The sequence below is a fragment of the Theropithecus gelada genome, chromosome 5 (genome assembly GCF_003255815.1).
Source record: "Theropithecus gelada isolate Dixy chromosome 5, Tgel_1.0, whole genome shotgun sequence".
Taxonomy (NCBI): domain Eukaryota; kingdom Metazoa; phylum Chordata; class Mammalia; order Primates; family Cercopithecidae; genus Theropithecus; species Theropithecus gelada.
This window is the reverse complement of record NC_037672.1, coordinates 41,440,151-41,466,504: the sequence shown is the minus strand read 5'-3', so window position 1 is coordinate 41,466,504 and position 26,354 is coordinate 41,440,151. Positions and strand designations below refer to the sequence as shown.

The following is a 26,354-nucleotide window of genomic DNA, read 5'->3' as shown; positions in this document are numbered from 1 at the left end:
ATAAAGCTTTCAAATACTTCTCTCTATTCATGCCCATTTCCCATTCTAGATCACTTATTGGTGAGCATTCCTTTTTGATATTTACTAAATGTCAACTATAGTCCATGTTTAAACATTGACCTAGAGCCAGTGGTCTTACCAGTTTATATTAACCTGGTAAGAAAAATTAAATAAAATGTGAAAATGAAATGAAAATTGCTTTGAAGAAAAATGAAGCTAACAGTGAAATAGCCTGCTAATGGCTCGATAGGCATTCATTTCCTTGCTGAGTTCACAGTTGTGTCATTTTGTACTATTGCCACATTGTAAAAGGAAATCCAAAGAAAAAATTATAAATAGTTTTTTCATATAGCAACCATTTATTGAATATCTATTTTGGATCAGGTACTAAAAATACAAAGAAGAGACCAATTGACTCTACAAGCAATTCACAGTCTAATGCAATGATTCTCAGACTTGAAATAAAAACCAGAGCTACTCTGGCTGAAGCAGTTCATAAGGGCAGTGGGACTCCTGAAGGCACATATCTGTGCAGAGTATCTACCACTAAAAATTTTTCCTATGGAATGATCAGGAAAATGGACAAAGATGTATCGATTCTCTCAAAGTAATGATCTTCATTTTTAAATAGAATAGTAAATGATTTTTCAGATATTTTAGCAGATATTTATTATTAGACATCTATGCCACATAACCTTGATAAATAATGTAGCTCTGAGATGTTTTTCTTGTGTCAACATTATGTACATTAGTTAGCTCTTACTGTCTAATTATTAGCTTAACAGTTTGTTAGACCAATTTATTGTGTAGTTTTCCTGTTTTCCTCTATAGTTTCCAATACAGCGTAGACAGTGTATTATGCTGATGCATTCCGTCTTTGAACCCTTCTGCCCTTGTCCTGATGTTTATTTCTTAAATGGCTTTAAAAAGTCTGTGAAAAGTAACTCCAAATCTAATACCAAATATTATTTTAATACAGATACTGGTGTCTTCTGTTCCCAGTCCGCATCTGTATAAGAGGTTGCTTGATTTCTACTTGACTGTTAGTGGCTTTGGAAGAAAAAGAAGCCCATGAACCATAATCAGATATTTGGCATCTACCATGGTGTCTGAGAATTAATTTAAGTAGAGTTTTAAGCATATAGTCCATTATGTAAGATCAGATTGCAGAAGCTCAAAACTTTTACTTTCCAGCTACTGTGTAGGATTTAGTTAGTGTTTGACAGCATTTATGACATTGTTTTTAATTTGTAAGTGAAGAATTAGAAATTCTGAGGAAGTAAAGGCATTTCTGAACTCAAATGTTATTTCTTTAACATATTAATGCAAGCATTCTGGCAGGCTAATGCTTAACAAAGCATTCTCTCTTCTAGCTGTCACCTAGGGGTTTGCCTCTGAGACTTGTTTTTATTTATTTATTTTAATTTTTCTTAATACGGTAACCAGGTTAACAGATGAGTAAACATTTGCAAACCTAAAACTTTATCATAAGGTTTCTTCAGAGAACTATTCATTTAGGTCTTTTGCATCTTTTATCTTTCAACACAGTGGCATTTCAAAATTCCTTTTTTCAGAAAACAGTAATTGATAATGTTTCAATTTAAGGGTTTCTCCTCTTCAAAAATCTGAAGTTGTTGAGATGGTTAAGAAACAAGTCAAAGTCGTAACGCTTGCAATCGGTGATGGAGCAAATGACGTCAGCATGATACAGACAGCACACGTTGGTGTTGGTATCAGTGGCAATGAAGGCCTGCAGGCAGCTAATTCCTCTGATTACTCCATAGCTCAGGTAAAGCGTCATTTCTGCAAAACACATCATTCCTCTCAGTCAACTGATGCTTTGAAAAGGAAAATACTAATTTTTTCCCACTCTCATTTTAGTTCAAATATTTGAAGAATTTACTGATGATTCATGGTGCCTGGAACTACAACAGAGTCTCCAAGTGCATCTTATACTGCTTCTACAAGAATATAGTGCTCTATATTATCGAGGTAATAGCAGGTTAAATTTTAAATCCTTGTCATTTGCATACATATTTAAAGAAATTTCCTTTTTGAAGACATTTTCTCATTGTTTTAATCAATCTTTTATTTGCCAACTTTTTATAAATTCTAAATGTATTAAAACAAAAAGGTGGACTGTAATCCCAGCACTCTGGGAAGCCAAGATAGGTAGATCACTTGATAGGAGTTCAAGACCAGCCTAGTCAACATGGTAAAACCTCGTCTCTACTAAAAATACAAAAGTTAGCCAGGCATGGTAGCAGGCACCTGTAATTCCAGCTACTCGGGAGGCTAAGGCAGGAGAATCACTTGAACCCAGGAGGTGGAGGTTGTGGTGAGCTGAGATTGTGCCACTCTACTCCAGCCTGGACAACAGAGTGAGACTCCACCTCAAAAAAAAAAAAAAAAAAAAGTTTGTCAGCTGTGGAGAATTATGTTTAAATTCTAGCTAAAAATGTTATGTTGCATTGATAAGAAGTGTTGAATTAGAGTTGCTAATGAGATAATAATGTATTTAATTTTAAAAATACATTATTACTAATGTATAAATTAGTCTGTAAACTTGACTGCATTTTTAATAAAGCTCAAAAACATACAGAAGAAAGCAATACACCATGGAGGGATAATACACATGTAGAAAACCTATTTCTTTAAAAAGGTGAGGAAATGAGAAACATTGAAGTAAGCTAGCACTTCTAATTCTGAGAGGAGACAAAGTAGTGCAATCAGGAAAAATATGCAGGTAGCTTTGCTAGTATTGTTGCCTCATTGTTCCTATTATGTTTCAAAACTTAGATCTTTGTTATATACAAGGATCCCTCTCTATCCAGATCTGTTTTTATTTCTGTGTTTGGTGAGTAGCAAGAGTTCAGATGATGAGAAATTTGTCTAAAAATTATCAGAATCTTTAGTTTCTGTGTCTGGATAGCAAGGGATTTGTATAATCCGTTTTATGTGTCAAACATAACATAATTTTTAAAATGAAAACCCGAGTCAGGAATACCACTTTTAAAAGGATGCATTTTGTTCTGTGAACAATTTGTAGCACCTACAGAGCCCAGGCACCAGGCTTAGTCCAACAACTACAAAGTAAATCAAGCATGGTTCCTGTCCTCCAGGAGCTTGCTGTATTACTGTGTTCTCACACTGCTGATAAAGACATACCCAACGCTGAGCAATTTACAAAAGGAAGAGGTTTAATGGACTTACAGTTCCACATAGCTGGGGAAGCCTCACAATCATGACGGAAGGCAAGGAGGACCAAGTCACATCTTACATGGATGGCAGTAGGCAAAGAGACAGAGCTTGTACAAGAGAACTCCTCTTTATAAAACCATCAGATCTCATGAGACTTATTCACTGTCACTAGAACATCACAGGAAAGACTTGCCTCCATGATTCAATTACCTCCCACTGGGTCCCTCCCACAACACATGGGAATTCCAGATGAGCTTTGAGTCAAACCATACCATTCTGCCCCGGCCCCCCCCACCAAATCTCATGTCCTCACATTTCCAAACCAATCATTCCTTCCCAACAATACCCTAAAGTCTCAACTCATTTCAGCACTAGTGTAGAAGTCCACAGTCCGAAGTCTCATCCAAAACAGTGCAAGTCCCTTCTGCCTATGAGCCTGTAAAATCAAAAGCAAGTTAGTTAGTTCCTAGATACAATGAGTGTACAGGCAATGGGTAAATACAGCCACTCCAAGTGAGAGAAATTGGCCAAAATAAAGCAAGTCCGAAATCCAGCAGGGCAGTAAAACCTTAAAGCTCCAAAATGATCTCCTTTGACTCTATGTCTCACATCCAGGTCAAGCCAATGCAAGAGGTGGGTTTCCATGGTCTTGAGCCGCTCCACCCTGTGGCTTTACAGGATACAGCCTCCCTCCCAGCTGCCTTCACAGGCCGGTGTCAGGTGTACAATGCAGTCAGTGGATCTACCATTCTGGGATCTGGAGGACAGTGGCCCTCTTCTCACCTCCACTAGGTAGTGCCCCAGTGGGAACTCTGTGTGGGGGCTCTGACCCCACGTTTTCCTTCTCCACTGCCCTAACAGTAATTCTCCATGAGAGCCCGGTCCCTGCAGCAAACTTATGTCTGGGCATCCAGGCACTTCCATACATCTTCAGAAATCTAGGCAGAGGTTCCCAAACCCCAATTCTTGAATTCTGTGCACTCATACGCTGAATACCACCTGGAAGCCGCCAAGGCTTGGGGCTTGCACCCTGTGAAGCCACTGCCTGAGCTCTATGTTGGCCCCTTTCAGCCATGTCTGGAGTGAGTGGGATGCAGAGCACCAAGTCTCTTCACTGCACACAGCACAAGTACCCTGGGCCTGGCCCAGAAAACCACTTTTTCCTCCTAGGCCTCTGGGCCTGTGATGGAAGGGGCTGCCATGAAAACTTTGCCATGAAAACCCTGGAGACATTTTCCCCATTGTCTTGAGGAGTAACATTTGGCTCCTCGTTACTTATGCAAATTTCTGCAGCCAGCTTCCATTTCTCCTCAGAAAATGAGATTTTTCTTTTTCATTGCATTGTCAGGCTGCAAATTTTTTTTAACTTTTATGCTCTGCTTCCCTTACAAAACTGAATGCCTTTAACAGCGCCCAAGTCACCTCTTGAATGCTTTGCTGCTTAGAAACTTCTTCCACCAGATACTCTAAATCATCTCTCTCAAGTTCAAAGTTCCACAGATCTCTAGGGAAGGGGCAAAATGCTGCCAGTCTCTTTGCTAAAACATAACAAGAGTTGCCTTTGCTCCAGTTCCCAACAAGTTTCTCATCTCCATCTGAAACCACCTCAGCCTGGATTTTATTGTCCATAGCATTATCAGCATTTTGGTCAAAGCCATTCAACAAGTCTCTAAGGAGTTCCAAACTTTGGCACATTTTCTTGTCTTTTTCTGAGCCCTCCAAACTGTTCCAACCTTTGCCTGTTACCCAGTTCCAAACTCGCCTCCACGTTTTTGGGTATCTTTTCAGCAGCACCCCACTCTACTGGTACCAATTTATTGTATTAGTCTGTTCTCACGCTGCTGATGAAGACATAGCCAAGACTGGGCAATTTACAAAAGAAAGAGGTTTAATGGACTTACAGTTCCACATAGCTGGGAAAGCCTCACAATCATGACGGAAGGCAAGGAGGAGCAAGTCACATCTTATGTGGGTGGCAGCAGGCAAAGCAAGAGAACTTGTGCAGGGGAACTTCCCTTTTTAAAACCATTAGATCTTGTGAGACTTATTCACTATCACAAGAACAGCATTGGAAAAACTTGCCCCCATGATTCAATTACCTCCCACTGGTCCCTCCCACAACACATGGGAATTCAAGATGAGATTTGGCTGGGGACACAGCCAAACTGTATCACTTGCCAACAGAAATACAATGCAAGCCACATTAGCAAAAAGAAAAATAAAAATTAATGTCAGAATATTTTATCTAGCTCAATGTATTCAAAATATTATCATTGTCACCTGTAATCACTGTAAAAAATATATCAATGAGATATTTTACATCCTTCATCCTCAGTTTTCAAAATCTGGAGTATATTTTACACTTATACCACATCTCGATTTAGACTAATCACATCTAAGTGTTCAAGAGCACGTGTGGCTAGTGGCTACCATGCTGGGCAGCACAGCAATGGTAGATAAGTAAGTGAACTGAATGGTTAATCAAGGCATAATAAATATGTTATTTGCCTTTTTTTAAAAAAGTGGCCTTTTTATTGTCAGAAGCTATATTTATAATAATTATAGGTGTTATCAGTTTCATGTTCCTGTTGGAGCTCTGCAGATCATGACAATGGCCTTCCCATTGTTAAGAAACCGCCATCTCCCACTCCTGTCAAGGACCCACCACACCCTCATAAGTCTGCCCAGGGTTCCCTTACAAATAGATGTTTATTCCTGCCACTTTACCATTTTATCTGTTAACTGTTTCTACACATCTGTCAAAAAAGATACAGCCAGGCCAGGTGCGGTGGCTCACGCCTGTAATCCCAACACTTTGGGAGGCCGGGGCGGGTGGATCACAAGGTCAAGAGTTCAAGACCAGCCTGGCCAACATGGTGAAACCCCGTCCCTACTAAAAATACAAAAAATCAGCCAGATGTGATGGCAGTCGCCTATAATCCCAGGTACTCAGGAGACTGAGGCAGGAGACTCGTTTGAAACTGGGAGGCAGAGGTTGCAGTGAGCCAAGACCACACCACCGCACTCCAGCCTGGGCAACAGAGCAAGACTCTGTCTCAAAAGAAAAAAGATCCAGCCATCTCCTATATGGAAATCATATTCTATCCTTTACTCTGAGAAGTAACAGTCTAAACAAAGTCAGTATGTTGACACTTTCATTGGGGGCTGGTGTGTATTTGCTTCACCTGTTCTTTGTGCCTCTGTCAGAATGCTTATCTCCTTGTTAAATGTTGACTGAGCATAGTTCTTATGAGTCAGGCTAGTAAAATTGAAACTTAGTTTTGAAGTGTACAGGCAGTTTTGTATAATGGTCACTAAAAAGGTTACAACCTGTTAGATAAAATAACCTAATACGTGGAAATATAAACAAGGTACTTAAATGAACTTACTCATTCATTACTGCTAGATTTGGTCTGGAATAGTCTGTATTTTGAAGCAAAATGCACTTCTAAAATAGCTTATGAGATCCAAAAAAATATTCTTTGTTGTTTATATAAATGTGTAGTTCTTTTCTAAAGTTAATTATTTTTCTATTCTCAATCCCTTCTATATATCTAGCTTTTCTATTTGTATGTTCTTCTCCTTCCAGAACACTGACATTCAAACAAATATCAATTTATACAGTTTATTTACATAGAATTTATCAAGATACCGGGAATTTAAAGCCACTGCCAGCAATAAATCTGCTTATAAAAAGATAATTTTATAAAATAAGAATGCTCAACTTGTCGCTTTTTAAATCTAAATTGACAACAATGAAGTAGACAAAATTTATGTACTAATGAGAAAATAAAAACATTAAACTCAAATGAAAACAATCTTCATGCCATGTTTCACGCCCAGCATTATGTGGTTTGTGGTTGATTAACCCTAAACTTCACTTGCCTTTGATTTTAAAACCTCTTCACGAGATATTTGACACTGATCAAATTCTTTACACATTGAAAAGGAAGTGAGTTCTAAACTTTACTTGAAATCTCATTTTTATGTTTCTCAACAGTTTGTGGAAATGTGTTTTGAATATAATTCAACTGTCTTGGAAATGACCTTTTAAATCAATTCCCAGATACCCAACTTTTGCCAGCTAAAACAAGTTCTGCAGATGTTAATGGCTCATGTCAATACTGTGAATGAATACACAGAAAACACATCATTGAATGTCTCTAGTGAGGACAACTGCCAGTCTCGAATCTCTCCTTTCAGTTTTTTGTGCTGATCAGGCGTGGGAGCAGAGGACTCATTGACTATTTGTAAGCTGCTGTTTAATATGCAGAAATGCTCCATCAGGAAAATGAATGTGAAGCTTTAGCTGCCACGCCTCTACTGGGAGGTGGAATTTAGAAAATAATGCCAGGAGAAGCAGGTCTAAAATTTCTTTGCTAATAAAGGAATAGTCTTGAACACTATGCGTTTTATGGATTTAAAACTGCAAACACTGCTTTTCTCGTTGCTATATTGCTTAGGAATGTCACTATCTAGATATTCCATGGCTGTAAATTACAGCCAGACGAATACAGATTTGTCAGATGGTTGTATAAAGCTCTTTCTTACAGGAGCTGCCCAGGGGCAGCTCTAGGTGTTTGTTTAAATTATTGGCTCTTTTTAAAGAGAGATTTTTTAATTTCTCTGATATGTCTGACTCCTTCCTCGTAAAATAAGACCTTTTCTTTCAAATGATTGGCCACATCCAAGTTTTCTGGGAAGATCTCAAAACCAAGTTGTGTTTCTAATTTCCAGAAGCTTTGATAAAAGTCAATAAGGTGATACTGTCCCAGCAAGTGGTGCTGGGAGTTGAATTCCCTGTGAATTTAAATAACCTAAACACCTCCCCAGAGGGATTGGTGTTTTCTTTCTGAATCCATGGCTCTGGTTGAATCAGAGGAGGTACTTTTATGTATTTAGGATAATGTAGGTGTTGTTTTATTTTGCATGGGATATGTTCCTAATATTAACTACAATCTCAGCCTAACTTGAAATCAGCCTGCCGGTAGACTACTTCACTGTTAAAGACCTTCTCTTTCTCCTTTAAGATATATAAACTTGAATGTCAAAATATTTGGTGTGAAAATGTAAGGTACCCTATTTAAAGTTTCTGTTCTTACCTAGTCATTTGTTCTTCTTTAAAAATAAATTAAAATATTAACTCTTAAAAATTCAGGAAGTACATTTCTAAGAACATGTTCACCTACCTTTCAGTAGGAAAAATAAAATGATAAAAATATGTTGATAGCTTTCCACTTAAAAACTGCCATAAAGCATAAAGCAGTTCATGCATTTTAAAATATGCTTTGGAAACAAACATGTTTACTTGCAAGTTATTTCAAATTTGAAACTTGTAAATATTGATTTGAGGGAGGATCTTAAATTTCAAGCTCATAGTAGCCTTTGAATCAGCACCAAATATTAGGTACAAAGAAGCTAGGGGACCATTCATATTTACTAATGTTTGCCCACACACAAACTTACTAACATAAACTTCTCATTGTACAGTATTGATGATTGCAAATGCATTTAGAACTACAACCTTTCAGCCAAATCATGTCCGTTAGACGAATTTGGTAGGCAGAGCGCTTCGGCTTTCTTCAGACCAACAAAGGTTAGACTGTGTCTTCATAGATTAGAGAGGCCATAATTGAAAGTTTGTTTTGAAATTCCTTATATTTCCATCATACCTTAAGAAATCTGAAAGAGCTTTTTAGAATGAATTACTACAGTAGATCACAATTGCCTTCGTGGAAAATAGCCCCATCACTCTGAGTATCCCAAATAGGTATTTACATAATCCACATCTCAGGCCAAATGTGAAAACACAATAGAGAGCATTAATGTCTGTTTTGTCAATTTGTGTATACTCGCCAGGAAAGAAGAAACTTCACTTCATGTGAAAATGTTCAGTTATTTTAAAGTTTGCATGCATCAAACGATCTGGCTGTTTGTATAGGGCAAATTATCAAAAATTTTCCATAAATACATGTAGCAAAGCAAGTAAGAATTTCAGATTTGACTCTAATTTCTCTGCTTTTGTTTTATTGTTGTAGTTAATATGTGTTACAGCTCTAACACAATTTGGACTTATTTTTAATGTGCTGTTGCTACTTTGTTTTCTTTTCCATCTCATAAAGCAGACATTAGTTTTTATACATGCTCAATCATTCCTTTCCACTATAAAAAGGAAGATCAGTGTGGGTACAGAACCTGTTCATAGGGAGGCCAGCCTGGGTACATATTGATAAATGGTGAATTTGTAGCAATTCATGCTTCCATAATGAGGTTAAATGAAATGTGAAGTGTAGCAAATTCCCTGCAACTCTGATTCAAAAATTCACTTGAGCCGCATGTCAAGACTGCTCTCTTCGAACAGTTTTGTCGTTGTCGTCGTTGTTAGGTTTTGTTTTTGTATTTGTGCTTATGTAATCTCATTGCTGGGCCAGGCTTTGTACTCTCCCAGAGGCATTTGATTTTTAGTTATACTTCAGGTCTGCTTTTTAAAAACAATAATGTAGGTACTATTGTTTACTAATAGTCACTTTAATTTTTCTTATGTTTTAAACATGCTGGAGAAACTTTTGTCCATATTGTCCCTTAATTTCGTTTCCAAAGTTAAGATTTCTCTTTTAAAGAGAATTGTAAAATATGTAAGAACATCATGCTCTAGTCAAGATAGGGTTTTATCAGTGAATAAAATTTAAGTAAAATATTTTAATATATAAACTCAAATTTAACATTCCAGCGCCAGTGATTATCAAGAACTATTAAGAAAACTCATGTACTTTGACCTATTCCACCTTGAGAATTCACCCTAAGGAAAAAGAGATATGTATGGTTTCAGTTTAGAATTCTTTATAATAGCAAACAACTGGAAGCCAGCTAAAGGTCCAAAATAGTTACATCCGCATTGTAGAGGTTATACATCCATTAACATCATTTTAAAGGATATGTGACAACTTAAGAAAATGCATATTACATAATATTAAGGGGGAGGAGCAGAGTATGACACTCTCTGTATTCAGGTTTCCAGTAAGGTAAATTTGTGAATTTAAGTGAACTATACAACCAGTGCAGATGAAAATAGTGATTGTATTATTGCAGGAAACTATTTCCTAAATAAACAAGTGTTACTTTTATAATTTTAAAAAACAATCTTTAAATAACTGCATCCTGATATTTTTAACGGAATTGAAGCTGTAAAAATTTAATGAGATATACATATATTCTCTAAAAGTACCATTAAGAAAAACAAGATTGTTTCTCATTTTTAAATCGTGATTTCCTGTTCATGTATTTCTTTTTTGATTCAGCAAGCAGGACCAATTCTGACATAAATAACAAATACCCTATGAAAGCATCTCTTTGAATCAGAAAGTAAACCAAAGAAATGTCATTTTCAAAAGAATCATGAGTATAATATGTTAATGCTCCTATTATGCAGCATTTGAGTATACAACAGATTCTAAGCAATGCATTTATGTTTTTGTATTCTAATTTTGGGGGTTTTGGGTTTTTTTCCTAGATCTGGTTTGCCTTTGTTAATGGCTTTTCTGGACAGATCCTCTTTGAAAGATGGTGTATAGGTCTTTATAACGTGGTAAGTTTAGGACATTTGATAATTCCTGTTTCATTGAATACTTGGAGATAAAGGTTCACCCTGCATTTGGCTGCTTGACATAATGACCAGTTTGTGTGCTTTAGATGTTTACAGCAATGCCTCCTTTAACTCTTGGAATATTTGAGAGATCGTGCAGAAAAGAGAATATGTTGAAGTACCCTGAATTATACAAAACATCTCAGAATGCCCTGGACTTCAACACCAAGGTAGGACGCGGTGCCCTGGCTGGGACATGTTTGGTGGGTCTGTTTTTACTGCCCTCATTACATGGGGTATGTGGTTTTCCAAGGCCAAGGATATACTAGCCTGAGACAACTCCAGGGTACTGACTATGGCAAGTCATATTTCTTAAGGTTCTGATACAGGCAGAGAAGGTTTTTTGTTGGTTAGTTGAGTTTGGGGTTTTTTGTGCGTTTTACAATTAAAATGTAATCAAATTCACTTGGGTTTGCAAGGCAGCAGTAAAGCTGGCCTGATGTATAAAAATCATTGTCCTTTTGGTTCTCCGGCCTTCTGTTTTTGCAGTGCTGTGGTGACATGCTCACTCCTCACAGGGGCTAGTCATCTAGGACTGGTAAGGACTGGCTTTATGTGTGTAAAGGAGTGAGAAGTATTTTATTGTTCCTTAACTAATTTTCCATTTTGTGAAATATCTTTGTCCTCATTAGAATTTTAGATCGATTGTGTCAGGCATTAAAATTACAGTCTCTGGGAAATAGTACTCAGTATTTCCAAGCCATAAAATTAAAAATACAAGATAAAATATCCAACAGTTTATCTAAAATCACATTCTGGGTGTGATCCAATAGCATTTATCCTAGACACACACACACAAAAAAAATCATTTTCTGTATGGTTTACTTTCCTGCAATTATATATTCTAAAGTGTTTCCATTGGTAACAATTTCTTGTTTAATGTGAATGAGGAGGAAAAAATTTAATATTACGACAATCAAAGTAGGTGTCATTTTGAAACTAACATTTGTATATTTCATTGGTGTTATGAAAGCAACAAATAAAATACACCTTCACAGAATTGTTTCTGTTTAATATCGTGCATGTTTATTAGCATGTTACTGATAATTAGATATAATCTTAACTCAATGTCTTGAATTTAGTACAGTTAATGTAGGATATTTTAAATATTTAGGAATTCATAAAGCTTTTCAATGGCATTTTCTATATGCCAGGAGAATAAGTGAAACAGGTGTTTTGGTGCCTTTAACCTCACAGCATAAATGATAGTGCTAGGTTTATGGACAAGACGTTATTCTTCTTCTGAGATGTGATCTTCATGAACACACTGTGCCTATGTATCCAGCTGTACACACGCATACAACTTGATGGCACTGTTTTAAATAAATGAATTTGGCTAGCTCAGAACAGACAGACTGAAGGATTATTTAACTTATGCCATTGGTTCCAAAAAGTATTTTTAGTGGGCTCTCTTAAAACTAATACTATTTATAATATGCAGTATCTCTGCTTTCATTTTTAAATGTTTAACTTTTGGATTTTTAAGTTTATTTGTGATGCCCAGTTTGTATTAAATTTCATCACATTGCTATAATGTTTTTCATTACCTGTGGTGGGCATTTGCAAATGATGGCAAGCCACAATCAGACTATGGCCTCTGGTTCCCCTGAAAAAGTGATCTGAGAGCTGGGGAAGTTCCAGGCCTACTAGTATATTAACAATAATTCTCACCAACCAACCTCAGCCACAGGCCTAGTCTACCAAAGCGTGGGCTCCATAGTACTGTCTCTGAAGTTAGCCTCCAACCACAAACTTGGCCGTGCCATTCTTCCTTAAAAACATAAATTGATCCTCATAGAACTACCCAAAATCATTCCTGCAAAGGCACATTCTTCTGTACATGGCAACTTCGACACATTTTGGTGGCCAGGAAAAGCGTTTAGCGGGTAGTATATTGTTTTAATGTGCGGGCATCATTCCTTGTATCTTTTATTGTTGAAAAAAGTTTTTCATTATCTATAGAGCCCAAGCATTCAGACAAGTCATCAGATCAACTCAAAACGGTTATACAATTTCTATACCCATTTGAGTATAGTTTATATACATGAGTTGCCAACTGTTTTACAGGGTTTATGGATTTTTCTAGTGATTTCAGTGAAAAGTCTTTGATTCAATCTAATATAAGTGTTTGAAAATTCAGGAACAAATGGCTACAAAATGCATAGTTGTATACACAGCAGTTGCTGGGGGTTCCAAGTGCGGGAGCATTGTTGCCCTGAATGATGATGCTTACGTTTGTTATGGTAAAAAGGGTCGGAGGTTCTGAGGTCGTGACAGGGGTTAAAGGATTAGCATGTGACAATAAGTATCAGTCAGGAAAATGGAAAAGTAGAACTAATTTTTCTTGCACCCACCTGTGCTTTCTGTCAAATAAAAACTTGCGGTAATGACATAGTGAGGAGAAGAGACAAAGGTTAATGAGTAACACAAGTTCAAATGTGTAATGTATTGGAGCGTAAATTGGATCATACAATCCAGTGTGGCTGGGAGAACTAACAAAAGAGATTGAGCTCACAGTGGAAAATTTTGGGAGGCAGGCAACTTAATTTCTGTTGTTTGAACAGCTTAAAACTGTTAATACATGCCAATTTTATTTAGCATAAGTTTTGTTTGCAAGAAGCACTTTTAAATGACAAAACTACAACTGTTCAGAGGGGCCATAAGAATTCTAAACAGTTTTTCTATAACTTAATCTTTCACATCCATGTTACAAAGAAAGTACCAGTGATGCTTGCTCTCTTGTTCTTAAAATACAATAGATATAAAAAGTGGTAACTATTATATGATGTTATAATTATACAAAACTTGGTATTAACAGGTGTTAAATTGTGAAAGCCTTTAGCAAAGTCATAGTCACAGTGCTTTATTTATATGATTATATAATTTAAATGTTATACTGGCTATAACAAGTATATATCTTGATACCCTGCAGAGTATAGTATAGAGTATCTTTATATCTCTTGATAAGAGAAAGCATTACATCTTTAGCATTGGAAAGTTTATAGTTGGACATGGGGAAAAGAAAGGGATTTCCCCAAATTATAATCTTTTAAACGTCTATTCTTCTGGAATTATGAAAATAGTCGCACTTCAGGAATTTCAGAATCTGCATTTTTTTATTTTAAATTTTATTTTCTTTTTTAGGCAGAAATTTAAATTTGTTTTTTGAGAAGCAGAAAAAAATTCAAGTGAAGCTGAATTTTGAGAAACATAAAAATAAATAAATGACCCATGAAAGTCTAAGAGGCAGAAAGTGTCTGTCAGTTCTATTAATTCACAGTGGTGGCCCGACAGAAACACATTTTGTGAATCTAGCTCATAGATAAAAAGAAAGGTCAGAGTTCACAGAGCTAGTTTATCGCAAATGGTTCTCATGGATTTTTGTTTTCCCTCAGGTTTTCTGGGTTCATTGTTTAAATGGCCTCTTCCACTCAGTTATTCTGTTTTGGTTTCCACTAAAAGCCCTTCAGTATGGTAAGTAGAAGGGATATGATTGCAAAGAGATGACTTCTTACTTTTTTAGAAAAATAACTCATTGTCAGTGTATGTTAAAAAGTATAGCAGTTTCATTGTATGATATTTCTCTTAACCTAAAATGCATGCATCCAAAACTTCTACACACTTTGAAGATTTTTATTATTCCTTTGGGAGCAAAGTGATTTAATATATGCAAAGCCTTTCTTCTTTACTTCTCATGTTTTCCAAAGTTGCAGAGAGTTAAATTTTAGGACTTTTTTTCCCCTCTGTTGATGTATAGTTTGAAGACAATAAGTGCTAATATTTTATGTAGCCTATTTATTATACCTATGAGGCTTGTATCAAGCTCTTTATACTGAAACTAATCAGACGTGCTGGTATTTTCAAGTATACTTGAGCCAGTGTTTTGGATGAGGTTTTTTAATGTGTTTTTATGTTCATCTTGGAGTATTAGCTTTTCCTCTGCTGATTTTGAGGGGAGTGATTTTATTCTCTCGGTTTGGAGAGAGAGGATCATGGTGCATTTCCTATACACATAAAAGTGATTAAATAGCTACTTTAGAAAAGAGATCCCTGTGATTCTTAAGCTGGTGCTGCTCTGTCTTGGAGCCGACTTTGCCTTGAGATCCTGGGGAAGACACCAGCCATTCAGTGTGCCTGCTTCAATACTACGGGAATCAAAAACACAACACACAGTACACCCAAGGAATTGTCAGTCCTTTATAAGTACAGGCCATACCTACTGTCTAACAGTTAATGGTTGCCAAGAGAAGAGAGTGCTGCCTGCTGCTGCCCACTGTTGATCTCTCCATAGGTAGCCAGAGTGATCCCTGCAAAACATGAATCCGGCCAGGTGCCTCCCTCCTCAGAAGTCCATAAAGATTTAGCATACTTAGAACAAAATCCTCCACCTCCAAATTGTTCCCCATTCTTAACAGATACTCAAATTGACTCTCTCCCCGCCCACACCTCAGGTCTGTGCTCAAGAGGCCTTCCCACATCATGCTGTCCAAAAGAGCAACCACCGCCTGCCCCCACTGCTCCTAGGCTCTATTCCCTTGTCAGTCTGTATGTCTTCATGGTACTTGTCAATCAAGTTTTGATATGTTTGTTTCTTTTATATGGTCTTTCTCCTCTTTTAGAATTGAAATTTCAGAAGGGCAGGTAATTAGTAGTTTCGTTGCATTCACAGTGCTTAGAACAGTGCGTAGCTTGTAGTAGGCACTCAGCAAATTGTGAATGAATTACCAAGATCATGTGGCATAAGCAAGGTGGGTATTGCAAAGAAGCCAGTGGTTTCATATTCTAGCTAAGATTTTAATATCCTTTATTGATTGCTCAGTAAATTACAACAGTAAATACTTTTCAATGTCTAGGCCATGGAATGAGCATGGTAAGAATATTTAATTAAAGTGTAGAATATTGACCCAGGAGGCCAGGAAAATTACAGTGAGTTAGTTTGCTTGCTTGTTTGTTTGGCTTATATAATTCACATACCATAAAAGTTATCTCCTTTAAAGTGTACAATTCTGTGGTTTTTTAGTATATTCACAGAAGTATGCAGATATCACCACTATCTAATGCCAGACATTCATATCATCCAGTAGAGAAACCCCATATCCATGGGCAATCACTCCCTGTTTCTCCACACCTTCCCTACCAGACCCTGGCAACTACTTATATATATGTTTATTTTGTCTCTGTGGATTTACCTATTCTAGACATTTTATATAAATGGAATCATTATGGGACCATGGTTCATCCATGTTGCAACTGGAATCAGTACTTCCTTTTTATGGCTGAATAATATTCCATGGTATAGATATACCACATTTTTTAATCTATTCATCAGTTGATGGACCTTCAGATTGTTTCCGCCTTTTGGAGCAACAGGATATGGAGGTCAGACATCCTGACCTCAGACAAGCTCTCCAAGTAAAATTTATTTTCAAAACGCAAAATCAATATAGGTTTGAAAGACAAGGCATTCCCATCTATGAAACTGCTATTGCAACCTTCTAAATTAGAAAAAAAGAAATTGAGTATCAAAAATCACTTAAACCAGATAGCATCCGAAACACCTTAGCAATGACAGGATTTGAAAGGAATTCCCAAGTGACTTCATCTTCGAGAGAAGCAGTTCCTAGATCCATCATTACGTTTCTCTGGAAAGCCACACAGCTATCCAGCTTCAGTCAAGGCAGTTCACAGGAGTGCTGCTTATAGAGACCAAAACTAGCCAAGCCCAGGGAACACTTGCTTTCTCTTTTTAAGGGGTGAATCAACGTTTAGCATAAACTACTTTATGGTTTTTATTTTGAGGGGTTTGTAGTTGTTGTTTTGTCTTGTTTTCATTTTTAAATAAGGAGTGTTTTTAGGGAGGGAGGATTCTTTTGTTTTTTGGTTTCTGAAAGGATGGGGATACTGAAGAACTTCACACATGCTATGTAATATATAGCTACATACTCATTTATTCCTTTGCCTCAGCAGTTCCGAAAGAGTAGTCTGTAGACCCTGGGAATATCCAAGACCTTTTGTCATCCACAAACAGTGGTACCACTGTGCTGTTCTTCACGGTCATGCATAGGTTTCATTTAAGAATGCGCATGAAGACACCATAAAACTAATGCTTTTTTTAAAACTTGAACCATCTTAATAATATTCTGTATTTGACAAAATGGGAAGTATTAACATACATATAAAGCACTTCTGCATACCAAAGTGCAGTGATTGTCTCAAGGAATGGTGCCTTCTGGATTGAACCAGAGGCTGCAGAATCATGCATGGGTAAAAGATCCATTCAAAGTGCAAAGTAGGCTGGGCACAGTGGCTCACGCCTGTAATCCCAGCACTCTGGAAGCCCAAGGCGGGTGGATCACATGAGGTCAGGAGTTCAAGACCAGCCTGGCCAACATGGCGAAACTCCATCTCTACTAAGAATATAAAAATTAGCCAAGTGTGGTAGTGCACGCCTGTAGTCCCAGCTACTCAGGAGGCTGAGGCAGGAAAATCGCTTGAACCCAGGAGGTAGAGGTTGCAGTGAGCCGAGATCGTGCCACTGCACTCCAGCCTGGGCGACAGAGCAAGACTGTCTCCAAAAAAAAAAAAGTAAAGTACAAAGTAGACTGATGGATTTTAATGCAATAAAATACAGAAAGTTCATTGATATAGTTTCAGATTGATATAGTTTCAAATTCCACACTGGTAACCATCCTTTAAGAAACTGCCTTTCCCACTTTGAGAAACTACTTGTTGGCCAGGCACAGTAGCTCACGCCTGTAATCCCAGCACTTTGGGAGTCCGAGGTGGGTGGATCACTTGAGGTCAGGAGTTCGAGACCAGCCTGGCCAATATGGTGAAACCCTGTCTCTACTAAAAATACAAAAATTAGCTGGGCATGGTGATGTGCGCCTGTAACCCCAGCTACTTGGGAGGCTGAGGCAGGAGAATTGCTTGAACCTGTGAGGCAGAGGTTACAGTGAGTTGAGGTCACATCACTGTACTCCAGCCTGGATGACAGAGTGAGACTCCATCTCAAAAAAAAGAAAAGAAAAGAAAGAGGGAGGGAGGGAGGCTACTTGTTGAGTTTTGATGTAGTATCAAAGACTATCTATCCACAATTGTTGGAAAAGATTACTAAAATACTCTTCTCCTTTATAACTCCATATCACTGTGCAGCTGGATTTCCCTTTTATATTTCACCCAAAACAACATGAGAATCCAGCTGCTTTCTGTAGAGCCAGAAATAAGAGATTGTGAAAACCCAAACAATACCGGTTTTCTCAATTATTTGTTTGCTTTGGAAAATAGTTACTTTTCAGAAAACCTGTCATTTATATTACCATGTATTAGGTCTTATTTTTATGATCAATGAATACATAATTTTAAATTTTCTGTTTCAATTTCTAATTTGGTAAATATTGATAGACATAAACCACATAAAAACTTTTTGAGACCCTCAATAATTTTTTAGTGTAAAGGGATCCATAGACCAGGAAGTATGAGAATGAGTGATTTACCCAAATTATTCAAATGCTAAACATGCCTTGCGCCTGATACTGCTTGGTGCTTTACATACAGAACTTCATTGTCACTTCAAAACGCCTTCAGGGTAAGTAGCTTCACTCTTTTTAGCTAAACTGAGTTCCATAGGGATTGATTGTAAATAACCCAAAATGACACAACTGTTAATAGTAATAGAACTTCGCTTCAGTGTCTCCAAAGCTCGCTAGTACCTCTCTGTGTTTCATCCCATACTTTATTCTAATATATTTTGCCCTTATATATTTGACTCTGAATAAACGTTGACTATGTGCATACATCATTGTATTACACATATCATGGATTTTAAATTTTTCAGTGGTATCAATGATTTAATTATTCAGCTCTTTCTTATTTTCACTTGATTTTATCAGTACTAGAAATTTTTGTGCATCAGCCACCACTTCCTTCATCTAAAGTCACATTTGAAGGCAGCCAGGTACGGAGGCTCACTCTTGTAATCCCAGCATTTTGGGAGGCCAAAGCCAGGAAACCACTTGAGGCCAGGAGTTCAAGACCAGCCTGGTCAACATGGTGAAACCCCATCTCTACTAAAAATACAAAAATTAGCTGGGCATGGGGGTGCACACCTATAATCCCAGCTATTCCAGAGGCTGAGGCACAATAATTACTTGAACCTGGGAGCAGAGGTTGCAGGGGGCTGAGATCACACCACTGCACTCTAACCTGGGTGACAGAGTAAGACTGTCTAAAAAAAATAAATATATAGAAATAAAGCCACGTTTGTTAGTCATTACTAGAATAACAAAATACTTTAAAATATGCCCCTACACTCAGCCAGACTCTCAAAGAGCCACATGCCTGAAACCACACTGGTGTTCCTTGGCCCTCTGTGAGTTGCTTTTCTGAATCCCTTGTGGCCCAATGCCAACAACTTTATTGAGAGATAGCAAGAAGATTCCCTATGACTCTCATCCATATTGGTAGCAGAGTTCTTTATTAAAATCCAGACTGCCCTTTCCTGCTTTGTTTGAACAATTTGATTTTTTTTTTTAATCTTGTGGACTCTGAAAATTCGTTAACAAGTCAGGTTTCCATCTTCAATGTTGGCTTTTGTGGCCTATCTTTACAGCAGCTTTGTTAACACTCTTTCTTAGAGTGTTTGGGTTTTTTGTTTGTTTGTTTTTTATTAACCTCATTTCTGGCTCCATTGTGTGTCCCTTGATTTCCCTTCCTTCGTTCAAACTTTCTGAATACATTTATCTTTGAAAAGATTCTGAAAGAATCTCATTTTCCTTTCTAATAGGCCTCTCTCCTTTTCGTACAGGTACTGCATTTGGAAATGGGAAAACCTCGGATTATCTGCTGCTGGGAAACTTTGTGTACACTGTGAGTGCAGGATGTTGGTCTCGTTTGCATATAAAATCAAATCCCTTCATCTGTGCTGATTTCATTTTTAAATTTAAAAGTAATATGTGTGTTTCTGGATTTAAGGGTTGTTTATAGTTCCCTTTAAAAATTAAATAAGACCCAGGGCTTGTAACAGGATCTTATTTCATTTTTATCAAATAATAAAATAAAACAACTGAATGATAGGAAATCAATACCATTAAGTAGCAGAAGGATTGAGGTTTTGACAATCTGGGGGGTCTCCTTTTTCTTGAGATCAACCCACTGAAGTAGTAAAAGACAAGCAAAAATACATTTGCAGGGGCTGGTGGCTCCTTCTCATACAACATGAATGCGAAAGCAGAGCAGTGGATAGAAATACATCAGAGTGTACGTCATGGATATCTCCTGGGGACACTTTACAGTATCCAGGTCTCAGGAGAGTAGTTTTCTTAAATTTATTTCAAACTATATCCCTTTTTTTTTTTTTTTTTTTTTTTTTTTTTTTTTTTTTTTTTTTTGAGAGGGCGTTTTGCTCTTGTTGTCCAGGCTGGAGTGCAGTGGCACGACCTCGGCTCACTGCAGCCTCTGCCTCCCAGGTTCACATGATTCTCCTGCCTCAGCCTCCTGAGTAGCTGGGATTACAGGCGCGTGCCATCACGCCCAGCTAATTTTTGTATTTTTAGTAGAGACAAGGTTTCCCCATGTTGGCCAGGCTGGTCTCAAACTCCTGACCTCAGGTGATCCACCCACCACATCCTCCCAAAGTGCTAGGATTACAGACATGAGCCACCACACCTGGCCTATATCTCTTCTTTTAAAATTTTTGGATCACATAAATTAGTTTTTGCATTTAGTAAGTTTTATTTTAACAAATAACCTAAATTGCCATTAGCTATCCTGCTGAGAAAGCTCAACTGTTCTTACTGTAAGCTGACTTTACAACCCCCCTGGGAAGTGTCTTATGACATGCTGTGTGCAAACCCTTAATATGCCCTCAAGTAGAACTGGGCACTTCAAGCAGTTATTGATCAAGTGCTAGCAAACATCACTTCCATCACCACAGCTGTCAAAGGTGCCTAGAGTTTCCTCGACTACTAGGAATATTTAAGATTGTATTATTATAAATAAATAATATTCCATGTTAATCACTGTTCTGAATGTTTTAGAGTTTTACTCTCAAAAAAAGAAAAAAAAAATTTCTGTAAGATTGGTAAGCTTTATCAGTCCCAGTTTACAGGTATAGGAGTTGAGACACAGAGAGGTGAAGTAACTTGCTTTGTTCATTAACCACAATAGCCAAGTGATAACGTCTTGGGCACAGATAGTCAGACTCCACGGCAACTACACTTCATAATTATGTTATACTGTGGAAAACACAGAGCAATTAATCCAACCCCAGTTTCCTTTTTCAGAATGACTAGCATAAGCCTCAGCGATGGGTGCGTATATCATTGAGAAATGTCGCATATCCTACTCAGCAAGGTTTTAAGTAAAGTTCCAGAGTAAGCATTTAGATTTCTAAATGTATGGTTATTTTATTCATTAAAATTTGTCTTTAAAATTCAGAAAGTTAGACTTTTAGTATGAAAGGGGATTGAAAATAAAGGTAAAGTAAGCTTGAAAACTCAAATTAACCCAGGCATGTGCTATTGCTGTTCATGAATTGTACAAAAAGCAGGAAACACATACAGAGGAGCTCGTGGATGGAGGGTCAGGCTGCGCAGGTGAGGGAGAGGCAAGGAAGCCAGAAGTGCAGTGCTGCCCTGGGCACCTCTGACCTATCACAGTCCCATCGGCTGCCCAGCTAATTCACCTGTCTCTTTGCTGGTTGGATGTACAAAGCAAGCAGCAGTCTCCTAGTCCCATAGTTAGATTCAGAGATATCTGTTCTTTATAAATCTTTCAGTCATTTGATGAACTTTCATGTTTATGAGATAAAATAATATTTTCCTCTTCTGTTTTAGTTTGTGGTGATAACTGTGTGTTTGAAAGCTGGATTGGAGACATCATATTGGACATGGGTAAGAAAATATCTAACCACAACCAAGAAATGTCACATTTACTTGTGCATTATCTCCAGTCTTGGTGGTGGTCTTCGCTCTAACTTGATATGTCCCAGGTTGATATGTCCTAGTCCACAGGTTTTCAGTTGTGGGGTGTCAGGGGTCGGGAAAGGAGAACTGGAGGTTTTAGTTGGGAAATACTGAGTTAAACTTAAACAAGTGCATTACCACAAGACTTCTCAGAGCCTTTAAAGTATTGTCATATATTATGAGTATCCCAGGAAGTTGTGATACTTTAAACTTATAGACTACAAATCTTTTCTTAGAGGTGTCACTGGACTGGTATTCTGCAGAAAACCCATTGGAAAGTGATTCTGAAGACTGAAAATATTAATGACAGATTTGTCCTCAGACATTGATAAATACCCAGTCTTGTTCCATTTTAGATAACGTTAGTTTTGCAGTATACCCCCATCCAGTAGAGGCCCTGGAAACAAAAGAAATTAAAGTTTCATGTCCCTGGGAAAGAATGCCACAAGGCATTTGGATTTAGCAGTCATCAGCATACATAATAATCTCACAAGGATCTGACATCTTTCAGTTAGAGCACGCAGACCAAGAGTAAGGCAGGCTTCCAAGTGTTCAGGGATGAAAAAGGTAAGAGTAAGAGGAGAAAACTACCAAAAAAGCTAGAGGAGGAGCAGTTCTAAATTCCAGTACCACAAACATTGCAACTGTTGTAGAAGAGATTAGCACTTAAAGATCCAATTTAAAAACACACACAATTAGGTAGAAACTCCTATAGATAATATTTTTATGGATATAATAAAGTTAATAAGGAAATTTGAGAGAGTTTCATTAGTATTTGTGTACTCGGTCTACATAAAACTTTTTTGACTCCGATTTCCTTGCTCTACAGTTCAGCCACATAGCGATATGGGGGAGCATCGCACTCTGGGTGGTGTTTTTTGGAATCTACTCATCTCTGTGGCCTGCCATTCCAATGGCCCCTGACATGTCAGGAGAGGTAATGTGCGCTGATAACTCACGATCCAACAAAACCTTAAAAACTGGCATTTTTTTAGCGAACCTTAATCATTTAGCATAATTTTCCATCTTGTTGATTTCTATTAAAATAGTATTTGACCATTTAAAAGCTGTTTTTAAACTCCACAGTTTTGAGTGATTAATCTTGAGAGAATATTTTAAACTTGAGCATTTTACTTAAATCTGACTTATCCTTTCATAAACATAGCCAGGACAATAAAATATGGTTGTCGGGAGCTTGAATCTTATTAAGGATATCCATATAGAAGATGCCATTTTAAAATTACACCATAAAGCCACAAATACATTTTGATTAAAGATTTGGGGAAATGGTGAGTTTCTGTCTTGGGACAGTCTATCATTTCTTCTGTTATCTCTTATTCTAGAGAAAAGTCTGCTGTCACTAGATTAAATGCACTTTTTGAGTTGTCCTAATGACATCAGTTTGGTTTTCATTTTGAAAGAATTAGGGCATCTGACATTTCAGCCTTATCATAGTCCATTTTCAATTCTGTCTTTCAGTTTCTTGTTACACGGGTAGGAATTGAGTTATTAGGTGTTCATGGGGGAGTGTCAAAAGATCTCCTTTCCTTCTGAAGAGATTCCAGCAGTAGGAGGGTTTATGATTTCAATTGCAGGAAATTTGACATAAAATGTATAAAAGAAAATGTGGAAAACATTTTGGGATTTCCTGTGACCTCACAGTAACTTGCAAATCAAGGTAATGTGAGCTCCATGACAGTACATTGTTTTACCGCAGTCACAGGAACCCTTTCCAGTGGTTTTCATGTATTTGTTGCCTCTAAGTACTGCCTGAGTACCTTTCACTTTTGACAGTCTGGTTTATAGATCATTTTCATGAAATTTTATCTGACAGCATCCTGCTTTTTATAAATTAGCAGAATGCAGACACATTTTTAAAATTTTGTGGTTAAATTTATTAGAGAGAGGCATTATATACTCTTACAGCAAAACCAGACGTATCAAGGAGTATGTACTTCCTTTGACAAAAAGTGAAGGCTTCTTTTGAAACATATATTGTGAAAACTAGCAATTTTATAGCATGTATTCTAAGCAGAACAGGGAGAAAGCTGTGAGCGGGTCTCCTCTTTACCTTGGTTTCCGAGTCCTTTTCCTGAAATAAAGCAGTATAACTGAAGGAAAAAAAGTATGTGCCTGTGTGTGTATCTGATGATGACATTTGGAAAATTTAATTCTATTCTTTGTTTTTATTTGATGTGCTCTGTCTTATTGGACCTGCTTTTCCCTTAGGTTGATTTTAACTTGATATCTTTTTCATTAGACTTAAGTCTTTGCCTTTCTTTATCTCATTTCTTAATGTTTATTTTATTTTCAAAATGAATAACACAAAAGATTTGAGACCCAGATGGTTTAAGCAAGTATGGCCAATAGGTTTGATGACAAGAACTGAGGTTTTGACCACCTACTTCTAGGACAAGTGTGAAGTTTAACTGGCTTTTTGCCAACCAAATATAATTCTACCCTTGCCTGTAGAATTCCCAGAATTACCCAAACACAAAACTTAATATCGTCTCTTGAGACTCATGGTGATGCTGTGTTTAATTCAAAGTGAAATGAATGTCAGTACTCCATCACATTTCTGTTCACTTCATATACAGAGGGAAGTGCTAACAGAGGTTCTTTTCTTGTTGTTTTATTGCTACTGCTACTCTGAATATAGTGTTTAAATAGCTGGTGCTCCACTGAAAATATGAAAATGGATTAATTCAGCTGTAGGGTAGGCTTGACTAGCATGTCCAAAATGTAAGTCTGTTTTCTTTATTCAAGCAAAAAAAGAATACTTTAAATTTATGTAGCACTTTAGCGCTCCCAAAGCATTTTGGTGTGGGTATGGATGTGGGTGTGGTGGGATGTGGGGGGATGTGTGTGTGTGTAAATGACCCTCACAGTAATGCCAATATAAGGATATAGTGAGAATGCCACTCAGATTCTCCAGGTAAATCATCTCCATTTACTGTTTCTTGAGCATTAGGCTAATAAGTCCCAAAAAATGTCATAGCTGTATTCAATTTTTAAAGTTTTTATTATAGATGTAGAGTCACTAGTTATGTTAGATGACAACTCAGTGAATTTCAACGAGAATGACTACTTTTAGGTCTATATTTTTCTAATCTTAAAATTCTTATCTCAATCAAGAATATAGCCAAATATATACATGTATATATACATATATATAAATGTGAAAAATTCATGTATGTACCAATATTTATATCTGTAGGTATATACATAATTGGCCAACTGTCTTAAAGCTTATTCAACTGTTAACTTTCATAGCAATATATTATTGTAATATATTGTACATTACATATATTATCTATTGCATATAGTAATATATTATTGTAAGTAATGCCAGCATAAGTTAAATGTTAGCATCTGCTGCCTTGACATGTTTTATGATACCCACGTAATGAAACACGGCCCAGAGCAGCCCCCAGAACTTGAGGCCATTCTGCAGGATTCCTGATGCAGGGTGTAGGTAATTTCTGTCACCACCACTAACAGGGTCATAAGTATCTAATCCAAAGACCATATCCCCAGGATCCCAGTCCTTTCCTGTGTTGATTTGGCAGCAATTCATTCCACACTAAATAATTAACTAATTATGTACGTAAGTGTGTTTTGGTTGCCCAAAAGCTTAATAAAGGTCTCCAGGATGGTACCTTGTAGAGGTGGAGCAGACAGAGAATAGCAGCCCTGTGGTGGTTCAGGAGGTATTTTGGAGAGTGAGATACTATGTGGTTCTAAAGGAGCATTGACTGAATAGAGGAGCTCTATAAAAAGGCAACCAAGATCTGAGAAGAATAACACCAATAATACCTCATGAATATTGAACGCTTACTTTATCCCAGGTAGTTCTGTAAGGACTATATATATATATATATATATATATATATGTATTTTTTTTTCAATCAACCAATCCAACAGCTATTGAGATTCTTCTGTGTGTTTGACGCTATTCTAGAAACTGTGGATTCAGTCCTGAATGAAACAGACAGAAACCCATGCCCTCCCATAGCTCACTTTTCTAGTGCAAGGGGGCAGACCGTAAATACAACGAGTAATGAAATATGTGCATATTTAAGTGTCTAGAGAAAAGTGCAGCAGGCAAGGGGAACCAAGAGCCTTATTTTCAGTTGTGTTTCCCATAGAGCCTTGTGGCATTTACTCATGGTCAGATTTAAAAAAAAAAAAAAAAAAAAAAAAAACCCTGGAGGAGCTTGAGAGGGAAGTGTCATGACCTGATTTATATTTTTGCAGTAGGACTCTGACTGTTGTATTGCAAGCCACTTAGGAGGCTATTCCAATAAAGCAGGAGAGAGATCATGGTGTGTGGGGCAGGAGGGCAGCAGTGGTAAGAAGTGGTTGGATTCTGAATACAGTTTGAGGGGAGAGCCAATAGGATTGATGGACAGGTTGGATGTGAGGAGACAGAGGAGAATTCAGGGCAGACTCCGTTGTGTTTGCCATGAACATAAGGAGAGAGTGCTTGTCGGTAACTCACATGATCCTCACACCAAATGGGTTGCCATAATCACCACTTTACAGAT

General features: G+C 37.3%; 1 protein-coding gene across 2 annotated transcripts in view; it reads left to right on the top strand.

Annotated features, from left to right (window-relative positions):
- ATP8A1 (ATPase phospholipid transporting 8A1) overlaps positions 1-26,354 on the top strand; it is a 268,521-nt gene that overhangs the window by 210,344 nt on the left and 31,823 nt on the right. For both annotated transcript variants that reach the window (XM_025386297.1, XM_025386299.1), the window contains 8 exons: positions 1,606-1,789; positions 1,882-1,992; positions 10,712-10,786; positions 10,891-11,013; positions 14,239-14,317; positions 19,650-19,711; positions 21,679-21,735; positions 22,637-22,744. In XM_025386297.1, coding sequence (XP_025242082.1) covers positions 1,606-1,789; positions 1,882-1,992; positions 10,712-10,786; positions 10,891-11,013; positions 14,239-14,317; positions 19,650-19,711; positions 21,679-21,735; positions 22,637-22,744 — 799 coding nt within the window. The remainder of the gene's footprint in view (positions 1-1,605; positions 1,790-1,881; positions 1,993-10,711; positions 10,787-10,890; positions 11,014-14,238; positions 14,318-19,649; positions 19,712-21,678; positions 21,736-22,636; positions 22,745-26,354) is intronic.